This window comes from Meles meles, chromosome 2, assembly GCF_922984935.1.
Source record: "Meles meles chromosome 2, mMelMel3.1 paternal haplotype, whole genome shotgun sequence".
NCBI lineage: Eukaryota > Metazoa > Chordata > Mammalia > Carnivora > Mustelidae > Meles > Meles meles.
This window is the reverse complement of record NC_060067.1, coordinates 118,319,988-118,332,488: the sequence shown is the minus strand read 5'-3', so window position 1 is coordinate 118,332,488 and position 12,501 is coordinate 118,319,988. Positions and strand designations below refer to the sequence as shown.

At 36.7% G+C, this 12,501-nt stretch overlaps 1 protein-coding gene across 4 annotated transcripts in view; it reads left to right on the top strand.

Moving 5' to 3' along the window:
* CCSER1 (coiled-coil serine rich protein 1) overlaps positions 1-12,501 on the top strand; it is an 877,572-nt gene that overhangs the window by 472,767 nt on the left and 392,304 nt on the right. Inside the window, exon 7 of one of the 4 annotated variants that reach the window (XM_045997845.1) lies at positions 8,450-8,493. The exons of the other annotated variants lie outside the window; for them this stretch is intronic. Within the exon in view, the coding sequence (XP_045853801.1) occupies positions 8,450-8,458 (9 nt within the window). The 3' untranslated portion in view covers positions 8,459-8,493. Of the gene's footprint in view, positions 1-8,449; positions 8,494-12,501 lie in introns of those variants that run through there. 4 annotated transcript variants of the gene reach the window in all.

Here is a 12,501-nt window from a genome sequence, read left to right as displayed (position 1 = left end):
GACATGGTTGTTTATATTTACATCCCTAGGAAATCTATTAAGAAGTTAGTAATAAACCTTGAAGGAATAATGAAATGTGAGATTAGCCTGGTTCAGGGATACAAAAATAAAAGGTTGCAATAAAATTATGTGTTGCTCCATAGAAAATTATATAGTGCATGAAAACAACAAAGGTTTGTTATGGTTTCTGTGGTCAGGACTTTGAGGGCAGCTTATCTACCCCTTCTGGCTGAAGGCCTGTCATGAGGTTGCACTCAAAATGTCAGCCATGGATGCAGTCATATGGAAGTTCGACTGTATTTGAGGATTCACTTCCTAGCTCATTCGTGTCCTATTGTTCAGAGGGTTCAGTTCTTCGCTGCTGGTGGCCAGAGACTGTTTCTCACTGTGTAGGCAACATGGCAAATGGCTTCCCAGGAGTGTACAATCCAAGATAAAGGGAATGACACAAAATGAGCAATGCCCCCCCCCTTTTTTTTTGAGCAAGGACTTTTGTACCTTAGTCTCTGAAGTAACATATCATCACTTTTTTGAAATTTATTGGGAATAAATAATAGGCTTGTTGTTAGTGTGGGAAGGCACTATACAAAGGTCTGGGTACCAGGAGGTGAAAAATGTTGTGGCCTTTGCTATCCAAGCTACCATAATATACCTTTTGGCCCCCCAATGATGGATCCCTCACAGTGCAAAAGTACACTTACCCCTCCAAAGGCCACCCAAAGTATCATTCTGTTAGAGTATTAGAATCTCATCATGTAAAGCTTGCAGAGTTGTAGATAAGGCTTAAGTGTAGCAACCCAAGTTCAGTTCTCGGCTTAAAGACCTGTAAACTAATGCATCGGTTAGCAGTTTCTTGTTTCAGACTTAAAGCCTGGAAATGGTTCTTCACAGCTTTTAGTTTCGTCTTTTGTACTCTTGGTTCTTCCCTCCAAGTCATTCTTCCCTTTTTTTTTTTAAATGAAGTTAACACATGTTTACTTCTGAATAGTTATCTTATTCTTATGTGTGCTTGTAGATGTAGATTTCCAGAGGCCTCTTTTCATTTTGCACTCTTTCTGTCCATTTATGTCCAATCGCAGAGTGTTTCTATGAATAGAATTCTCTTAAATTACTTTTAGATTTCTTGTGGTTCTTATTAGAGGTTCATCCATTCCATTAGGCATTCCATTAGACAAAAGCCACATCTACAGATATCTTCAAAATAAGCCCTTCTTTAAGTTGAAGTAGTTGATGAACAACCCCTCTAAGCTTTTAACATTTTAATTATTTGGTTGAGAGGATCTGTGAGACATACTCTAAAACCTTCAACAGGATACTGTTTGTCTGGCTGAACTGGGTATTTTTCAGCACTGCCTTTCTGTCTTTCAGAATAGCTCTACATCTAATAAATAAATTTCTACAGTAATAAAAACTGTTTACATATGGATTGGTATAGTTGTTGCATAGGTTTATATTTGTTTCAGAGTTCATCAAATTACACACTTACTGTGACAAGATGTGGAATGTCATCACATAACCGATAACTCCATCATCAGTGGTTCCATTTTGTGCAATCTCTGTCCTTCCTTTGCAAGACCTGTCAATGAGGTGTGACCATTTATCATGAAGATGAAATTAGGGCACTAGTGTCAATTCTTACAAGTTGTATGAAAGCTTAATTTTCTCATTTTAGAGTAATGTAAATTAAAAAAGATATGACACAATATTCATACAAAGCAAAGAATCCATTCTATACTCCTTGAAGAAATCTCTAACGTAGATAATGGCATATCTTAGATTCACTGAGAATGGATAGGTTTCTGAATAAGAATGTTCTGCTTTCGTGAGGCCCGGCTTTTTAATGAGACTATAAAACCTGATACGGAAAATAGATAAGAAGGGGAAAAAGTATAATTTCATGGCTCTTCTGTTATTTAAGTAACCTTAACTTTCAACAGCCCTTTAGGAGAGATTAGAGTAGGGAAAGGAAAATTATTTCCTAATTCCCAGCTCCATTTCATTAACAAAATCCCACTGGAGAAAGTATATTAGATTGGTAAAAATCACCGCTGTCTGAAATCATGAAGATCTAGGGGTTGTTCTCACTTCTGCCACTTAATAGCTGCTACAAGTTGATTAAGGTTTTTGAGTCTCCCTTTCATCACATGTAACTTAACTAATCATCCCGTAGGGTTATTTGGACAATTAAACAATAAAATATATTTAATAGGTTATCACAGAGTATAGTGAAAGTATCCATGAACAAGAGCTACTGTAATTATTTTGCTTGTGTGATTATTATTGACTGTCAAATGAGGTGACAAATATGAAAGATTTCTTAAACACTTGGAAATGTACTGGTGAATGTTCTTAGTAGGACAAAGTGTTGCATTATTGAAAATAATTTAATATTAATTGGTTTTAATAAAGGTTATACTTGCTGAAACTAAAGGTAGAAGTATTATTGTCATTTATGGTTCTCTGGTCTTTCAGTTGAGGTGGTACATTTGAACTGATATTCTTTGGCAATAGACCTACCACATGTCAATTGAATTTCCTATTTTCGGTCAATATATAAGAAAGGATTTTACAAGTAAGAAATGATGTAACAGACCCTGGTGGTAGCAGTTGAGGTGGTGAGAAGGGAAAAGGTGTGTGATGTGTTCTGAAAGCAATGCCAACAATAATTGTTGTGAATTGGAATTGGTTGATGACGGAAAGAGAAAAGCAAGGATAACTGACAGTTTTAATTTGAGTAATGGGCCTGTTCTTGCCACTTCTGAGACTGGGACTAGTAGAAGAGGAGTAACCTGTGTGAAAAAGGAAGGAAACAAGAGTTCTGTTTTGGCCAGGTTAAGATTGAGATGTTTATTTAGACAGGCAAGGACATGCGTCAACTAGAAATTCAAGTTAACATTTACAAACCCAGAAAGATTCGGGCTAGACATGTATAGATTGAATATTCACGATTACGTAGATTCTGTTTAAAACTATTGAAAAGAGAACTTGTAACTGAAACCAGAGCATGGTGCTCCAGTATTTAATGATGAGAAGAATCAAGAAAAAGAGTGTCTAGTAAGATGGAAAGAATACTAAGAGTGTAATGTCAAGAAGCCAAGAGAAAACATGGCTTTAAGAATGTCAGCCTGAGGAATGGTGCTGAGAAGTAAGTATGATAAGAAAAGAAAAGATGAACAATCATTGGACTCTGGAAATCCATTAATTCCAAAAGCATATTACATAAGCATTAATAATTTTGATATGTAAAATGACCTATTTAAAGTGTTCGTTTATAAAACAACAACCTAGAATAGAAATAGTAACCATTTCCACCTGGGTCTCAGTTGTTAAGTTATTGGTTCATTTATTTACAAGGCATTGGTCTTTGAATAATACATGTCCTGAGATAATTTCAAAATGTATTTTAAAATGGGGAACCTGGGTAGCACAGTCGATTGTGCATCCAACTCTTGATTTCAGCTCAGGTCATGATCTCAGGGTTGTGAGATGGAATCCCTGGTTGGGCTCCATGCTGCGCACAGAGCCTGTTTAAGATTCTCTGTCTCTACCTCTACCCACCCTGAAAATCTCTCTCTTTCTCCCTGTATATGGATCTCTATATATAGATACATATATAGATATAGATAGTATGTAGGTTGATCCATAATTATATATATTATTAAACTATATATATATTTTTTAAAAGTAAGGCATGTTTAGTTTTGGAAGGATATTGTAAATTTTATTGGACTAATAAGAATGATAAACAGTTCATTTTTGTGAACAATAAACCATTCAAAACAAACTTTATTTTACCTGAATACTCTCCATATTGAGGTATTATTTTTCTTTTAAAAACAGTTACAATATTACTTAAGGTTAATACACTGCAGAGGCAGTGTAGCATAGTGATGACAGTATACTAGTCTGTACAGGAAAAGACTTCTCATATTTTAATATTGGTTCTCTTGTGTGACTTTGGGCAATATGCTAATCTCTTCGTGAAAATCTGGTCTTTTCCAAAAATGGAATTACTAAGTAAGTGAATGTTTAAAATCACTCCTTAATACCATTTTTTCCAGAATGTTTGCACATTACTACTCTCCCTCTGGGCATAATATATTCATGTAATAAAATACTTAATGTTCATGTATTATTATGTTGCACAAAGAGTATTTTGAGCACAAAAAACAAATCACAGATAAGTTCACGCAGAATATGGAGTTCAAAAATATGCAAAGTGAAATATTATTAAAGAATGCATATATATGCATTATACTTGTGTATGTATATGTGTGTGTGTATATATATCATACTAATATACTAATACATACTAAAGTCACAAAAAGAAATATGGATATATTAAGCATAATCAAGATAGATTACCTATGTAGAGTTAGTGAGTAGGAGAGGGGTAAATGTGTACAGTTAAGGAGAGGATGACAGAGGACTTTGTAGGTATCATTCATTATATTAGCTCTATATTTCCTAATTGTTTCTTTTGAAATCATTATAAATTCATAATATTTTCTTATATGTATTTAATGTTACATTAAAAAAACTCAGTCTTTCCAAGTTATTCATACCCTGAATGTCTCCCTGTCCACCAGTCCCATCCTCTACAACACTATTTAGCTATGTATATCTCTGCCTGTAAAAATTACAGAAATATGTTGGCTACTTCTTTGTGATCAGTGTATCTTGTGATATTTATTTGATGTCAGCTTCAAAATGAAGTGGGATCAAGGCAAGAAAGCCCACCAGCCAGGGAATTCTTTCCTGGTATGTGTACTTATATTATCTGTTAATCATATGTACTATTTTGTTGCTTATTTAAAAACAAACAAAACCCCAAAAGGTTGGAACCCACAGTTTTAACAACAAATGCCAGCCTCATTATACCTGAACACTGTGGTTGTGTTATAATCATATTGAGTAATTAATCAAATAACCACTAATACGGTTTTGCTATGCATGTCTTTCTTTTTTCTTCATGAATCCAGCATTAATGTCTCAGTTGTAATACAACTCACATACTATTGTGTAATTTGATGGGCTAAATCTGGCATCAAGAATTTCAGGCTTCAACATAGCAGATACACAAGCAGGTAACACCCTCCAGAATCTCCAGGGGATGCTCAGAGTGTTCAACACTTCTTGGGGGCGGGGGGAAGAGAGCAGAGAGCCACTTAAGCAAATGGTACTGTGGAAAGCCTGCCATTGTGTTCCTCTGAGACACATTTTTACTGAAATTGTGTTTTGTTTCTGTTTGAAAATCAGAAACAAAGGCATATTTAATTACAGTGAAAATGCCTATTTTTAATCACTGAGTATATAAAAGATGGGGTTACACATTTAGATAACATAATGCAATCGCTTGGAAGAAATACCAACCTTAAAGTTTTACAGATGATCAAAAGTGTTTTAGCATCTAGTGACCCATTTAGATGGAGGGCAGTTATTCCTTAAGTATTTCATTTTAACCTTAATGAAAATAAAAACCTGAGAAAACTATTGCCTGTATCTTAGTATAAATTTACTAATAGAAATACAGATGTTTACTACTTCATGTATAGTTTTTTTTTTAATTTTATTTATTTATTTCATAGATGGAGATGACAAGTAGGCAGAGAAGCAGGCAGAGAAAGAGGGGGAAGCAGGCTCCCTGTCCAGCAGAGAGCCTGATGCGGGGCTCGATCCCAGGACCCTGGGATCATGACCTGAGCTGAAGGCAGAGGCTTTAACCCACTGAGCCACCCAGGCGCCCCTACTTCATGTATAGTTTTAAATAGATGAATCTTTGTTGCATCTTTGAGGAGTAGCTGTTAATAAAATCAAAATGACTTAAATTATCTTTATGACAAATAGGTGTGAGATCAAATAGATCTATTTGTCTTCTCTTTTATTAGACATCTTTGTAAATAAGAGAAGAGGAATTTTAAAAAAATGAATTATTAAGAAAGATGTGATTCACTTCCCTCAAAAATATACAAATGTTTTGTTATCCATGGTCTTCCTTAGGGATCAGCTAACTTTTTTTTTTGTAAAGTCCTGGCCATAAAGTCTACATTGCAATACAACCAAGTTAGAAGTAGTAAGAAAGCAGCTATAAAACATAACAAATGAGCATAGCTGGAGTCCTATAAAACTTTATTTACAAAAATAGGCAGATTTGGGTTTTGTCCTGAACCTGTCATTTTATACTACTTCAGAAAGACATGATTGAAGTTTCATGAGGAGGCATTGTGTGTAGTTAAGATCTTCCATTTTAGGAGCCAGAATATAGAGTCTCAATCCCATCTCTGCTTACTGTCTGAATGTTTCTTTCTTTTCTTTTTTTTTTTTTTTTTTTACCCCCTAAGATTTTATTTATTTATTTGTCAGAGAAAGAGAGTGCGAGCGAGCACAAAAGCAGGGAGAGCAACAGGCTGAGGGAGAAGCAGGCTCCTTGTCCCACTCCCTGCCCCAGCAAGGAGCCTAATGTAGGACTTGATCCCAGGACCCTGGGATCATGACCTAAGCCAAAGGTGATGCTATGCTCACTGAGCCACCCAGGCATCCCTAGCTGAATATTTCTAGGCAAGTTAAACCCTGGAGATAATGTTAATGTATCACTTAGGTTTTTGAGAATATAATGTGCATTAATGTGCTTAAAATGCATGGAATAGGGGCACCTCGGTGGCTCAGTGGGTTAAGCTGCTGCCTTTGGCTCAGGTCATGATCTCAGGGACCTGGGATTGAGTCCCGCATCGGGCTCTCTGCTTGGCAGGGAGCCCGCTTCCCTCTCTCTCTCTCTCTCTGCCTGCCTCTCTGCCTACTTGTGGTCTCTCTCTGTCAAATAAATAAATAAAATCTAAAAAAAAAAAAAAAAGAGGCTATAAGTCAAACCTCTATTCTAAAATGCATGGAATAGTATTGGACACATAGCAAATTCTCAGTATGTATTAGTTTCCATTTTATTATCATTACAAAGTCTGAGGACCACTGTTGAAATAAAGATCATGGATTTGCCATTGAGAAACCTTGAATTCAAATCTTAGATTTATAATAATCTAACAGATTATTTCGTTCCATTTTATTCAGTTTTGAGGAGCATTTGGTTTTCTTACATATAATAAAAGGATAAAAATTAATATAAATTTTATTATGAAGCTTAGATTTAAGTTCTGTCTGGCAGTGAGGAGGTCTAAGTAAATGTTAGTTCCCTTCTCTCCCCTCTCCTACCCTCCTTAAAAAAAAAACAAACACACACACAAAACTTACTCTAGCACTAGTTCAAACTTGTTAGCCAGATGGGGCTTTGATTCTCAGTTTGGCAACACATTTATGATTCTTATTTCTTCTAGAACTGGCCTTTGATTTTGGTATTTCTACTTCTCGCATGATCCAGAACTGAAGTACAATCCTTGAGCCCCATTTTTGTGGCAGACAGTGTCCTAAATACTGCTTGTTCACCTTTCTAAATCTCTGATCAAATTGAACAATTTTATAGTAAATTTTGAGCAGATGTCAGTGATAAATAATGTCCAAAAATAGTACCTATTTTTTCTAAAATCTTTCAAAAATTCTGTTTTTTAAAAAAATCTTGTTTTTAAGAAATATTTATAAATGCTTGCTGAAATATAAGTCTGCTTTTAAATCATTTTCTTGCAAGAAATTCTGTTACAGAAATGATATTCTTAGCTTCTGTTTCAGCAAACATGCAATTCCATCCTCATCTTCCCCCAACAATTCTGCTTTCCCTGAAGGTGGCACTGTGTCTAGATTTACCACATCTGATTTAAAACATTTAATTAGGTAATCCAAGGTGAAATTTAATTTTAATGCACTGTTACCTGAATTAAATTATGGTATAATATTTCTTATTTGGGGCTTTACAAAAAGTTTGCAGTCAGCATATTGTTTTGTTTCACTTAACTCTTTGAATATCTAGCATGATTTGGACTCATGGTTGTAGATAAGGTGTGCGTTAATTCAGTATCTGCTAAAAGTTCTGTGTCCCAGTACACCTTTGTTGCTTTTCAAACCTAAGGCTATTTTGAAACCTAAGGCTGATTTTCTAATATTATAAAGCTTCCTCATTTTGTACCTGTTTTGGGGGGGAAAATTTAGCAACCTTAGACATTTCCTTGTCTGGGGCTTTGTCAAATTTAACTGGTACTGGAGAAAAAATTTCAACCTGGAAGTATTCTTGAATTGTTTCTTCTGGACATTTCTCTGTATTAAGTTGACATCCAAGACTATTTATCTTACTGGCAAATTGCTTAATACCTACCAAAACCCTATATATATTTTTTTTCTTCAAGAAACCTTTAGAAAAGGAAACAGTTTGGTAAGCAGTAGCGGTCAAAAAAGCACTTAATATTGTTAGGGATACATATAACTATGTAGACCACAGGTCAAAAAACTGTGGGCATTGATTTTGGGAGCAAAAATCCTATAGGTAACACCTACCTCTTTGTGCATACAGCAAACATAAGAATTTATTGTTGAAAGATAGTCCACAACTCGGCATCACAATTCCGGACTTCAAGCTCTATTACAAAGCTCTCATCATCAAGACAGCATGGTACTGGCAGAAAAACAGACACATAGATCAATGGAACAGAATAGAGAGCCCAGAAATAGACCCTCAACTCTACGGTCAACTAATCTTTGACAAAGCAGGAAAGAATGTCCAATGGAAAAAAGACAGCCTCTTCAATAAATGGTGCTGGGAAAATTGGACAGCCACATGCAGAAAAATGAAATTGGACTACTTCCTTACACCACACACGAAAATAGACTCCAAATGGATGAAGGACCTGAATGTGAGAAAGGAATCCATCAAAATCCTTGAGGAGAACGCAGGCAGCAACCTCTTCGACCTCAGCCGCAGCAACATCTTCCTAGGAACATCAGCAAAGGCAAGGGAAGCAAGGGCAAAAATGAACTATTGGGATTTCATCAAGATCAAAAGCTTTTGCACAGCCAAGGAAACAGTTAACAAAACCAAAAGACAACTGACAGAATGGGAGAAGATATTTGCAAACGACATTATCAGATAAAGGGCAAGTATCCAAAATCTGTAAGGAATTTAGCAAACTGAACACCCAAAGAGCAAATAATCCAGTCAAGAAATGGGTAGAAGACATGAACAGACATTTCTGCAAAGAAGACTCCAGATGGCCAACAGACACACGAACAAGTGCTCCACATCACTGGGCATCTGAAAATACAAATCAAAACCACAATGAGATATCACCTCACACCAGTCAGAATGGCTAAAATTAACAAGTCAGGAAATGAGAGATGCTGGAGAGGATGCAGAGAAAGGGGAAGCCCTCCTGCACTGTTGGTGGGAATGCAAGCTGGTGCAACCACTCTGGAAAACAGCATGGAGGTACCTCAAAATGTTGAAAATAGAAGTACCCGATGACCCAGCCATTGCACTACTGGGTATTTACCCTAAAGGTACAAGCTTAGTGATCCGAAGGGGCACATGCACCCGAATGTTTATAGCAGCAATGTCTACAATAGCCAAACTATGGAAAGAAACTAGATGTCCATCAACAGGTGAATGGATAAAGAAGAGGTGGTATATATACACAATGGAATACTATGCAGTCATCAAAAGAAATGAAATCTTGCCATTTGCGATGACGTGGATGGAACTAGAGCGTATCATGCTTAGTGAAATAAGTCAATCGGAGAAAGACAACTATCATATGATCTCCCTGATATGAGGACATGGAGAAGCAACATGGGGGGTTAGGGGGATAGGAGAAGAATAAATGAAACAAGATGGGATTGGGAGGGAGACAAACCATAAATGACTCTTAATCTCACAAAACAAACTGGGGGTTGCTGGGGGGAGGTGGGATTGGGGAGGGGGAGGGGGCTATGGACATTGGGGAGGGTACGTGCTATCGTGAGTGCTGTGAAGTGTGTAAACCTGGCGATTCACAGACCTGTATCCCTGGGGATAAAAATACATTATATGTTTATTAAAAAAAAAAAAATTTGGAAGGGGAGGCGAACCATAAGAGACTATGGACTCTGAAAAACAACCTGAGGGTTTTGAAGGGTCAGGGGTGGGAGGTTGGGGGAACAGGTGGTGGGTAATGGGGAGGGCACGTTTTGCATGGAGCACTGGGTGTTGTGCAAAAAGAATGAATACTGTTACGCTGAAAAAATAAATAAAATGAAAAAAAAAGTAACATTGATTGTAGGATGCAGCATAGGCAGATGAAAAGGAAAATCCAGATATAGTTTACTTTACACTAGGTAAGGATAAGTTCAAATAGACTGAAGTCATTTGTCCTAAGAGTTTAGGTAGGAACTATAGAAATTCAAGATAGTAGATTTAAAAATATTCTTATCAATCAATAAGCAATAACTGTTGTTATTTGGCTTTTGATGTTTCTTATTTCACTAAAGAAGACACAGTCATGCCTATAGGCAGAAGCTAAATGGAGAGAGTTAGACACAGTAAACCACTTTTAAAGTAAGATATTTTATATATTTTAATTTTGCTCCATTTCTCTCGTGATTTATTTTTTTTTAATTGACTCTTTGCTTGAGCTTTGTGGTTTATTTTTAGGTTTAATATTGGGTTATGTGGCATTTTATTTTATAGGCTCTTTACTATAGCTTATATGATTCAGTTTATACTTAGACTCATGTTCTGCTGTTTAGTTTTTCCACAGATATTCATTGCATAACAGTCTCTCAGGCCACAAAAAGAAAGAATGGAAGAGGAAGAAAGGAAAGATAGAAGGAAAGAGGAAAGACAGTATTTGCTTTCAAGAAAGAGAAATACAAAGTTCTTACATTTAGAAAATAAAGTCAAGTTTAAAGCCTAAAGTTTCTATTTGTGTGGGGCATTGTACAAGAAATAGATCCCCACAAATTGATATACTGAAGCCCTAACCTCCATCGTGACTGTATTTTTTTTTAAAATATTTTATTTATTTATTTGACAGAGAGAGAGATCACAAGCAGGCAGAGAGGCAGGCAGAGAGGGAGAAACAGGCTCCCCACTGAGCAGAGAGCCCGAGCAGAGAGCCCAAGCAGAGAGCCCGAGCAGAGAGCCCGATGCGGGGCTCGATCCCAGGACCCTGAGATCATGACCTGAGCCGAAGGCAGAGGCTTAAACCGCTGAGCCACCCAGGTGCCCCCATCGTGACTGTATTTGTAGATAGGACCTTAAAGGAATTAAATGAGGTCATAAAGATGGGGCCTTAATCCAATATGACTGGTGTCCTTATACTAAGAGACACAGCCACATGGAGCATTGGGGCATAGACCAGCATAGTGAGAAAGCATGTAAAAATACAGAGGGAAAGTGGTCATTAGAAAGCCAAGGACAGAGGTCTCAGCAAAAACTGAACTTCTCAACATCTTAGTGTTGGACTTCTGGCATCCAGACTATGAGAAAAGAAATTTAAACCACCATTTTGTTATAGCAGTTCTAGAAAACTAATGTACAAGTCAACATCCCTGATAAACCAAGTCACAAGCAGATTTTATACAGGAAATCTGAGAACTTTGTCTGTTTTACTAGTACATAGAGGACCACCAAAGGAATGACACAGACTTAAAATATTGATCAAAAAGCAGAAATCAGCTGCTTGTTTTTATACATTTATCTGTGCATGTGTTAAGAAGCCTTGACAGCTTTCTATTGGTAATAAGAAAGGGGCAATGCTCTCTGTGATTTCACTGTTAAAATGGCCAACAGTTTAAGTTAATTTTATGTTAATTTTGTGCAGAAGCATTTTGTGGTCATCAGTTCTGTTCAGAAATTAATCTCGTGGCAATTTGCAGGATTTATGGGAGTAAATTAAAGATTGCTGGGGGGAATGAAACTCAGCTTAGACTGATCCAGGTGTGAGGTAATGAGTGTGGAGTAAAGCTGTGTTAATAGGTACTTAGGAAAAGAGAGGGAACTCAAAGCCGTATCAAACTGAAATGAAGGGAATAATGATTTTGCATAGGGTTTGAGGAGGAAACAAACATGGAAGATTGTTCTGATATTAAAAACTGAGATGTGGGGGCGCCTGGGTGGCTCAGTCGTTAAGTGGCTGCCTTCAGCTCGGGTTGTGATCCCAGGGTCCTGGGATTGAGCCCCGCATCGGTCTCTCTGCTCAGCAGGGAGCCTGGCTTTCCCCTCTCTCTGCCTGCCTCTCTGCCTACTTGTGATCTCTCTCTGTAAAATAAATAAATAAAATCTTTATCTTAAAAAAAAAAAAAAACTGAGATGTGGGAAAAGTGGGGATAGTCCAGTACTAAGAAGGAAGTTCAAAATTCTAGTTCTGGAAATAATATCATGAGCTTGATTTGATTTATGTTGGATTTGAGGTAGTGGTAGCTTGTCCAAGGGGCTCAGCATATGACTTGATGAATAAGTCATCAATACAGAAGAGGCTAGAATTAAAGGCCATGCTTAATGTTACATGATTGTGAATTTATTTGCTTAGGTATGCTTAAATGTTGATATAATTTATATTATCACTGTGATTTGCGAAGTGGGCAAGATTA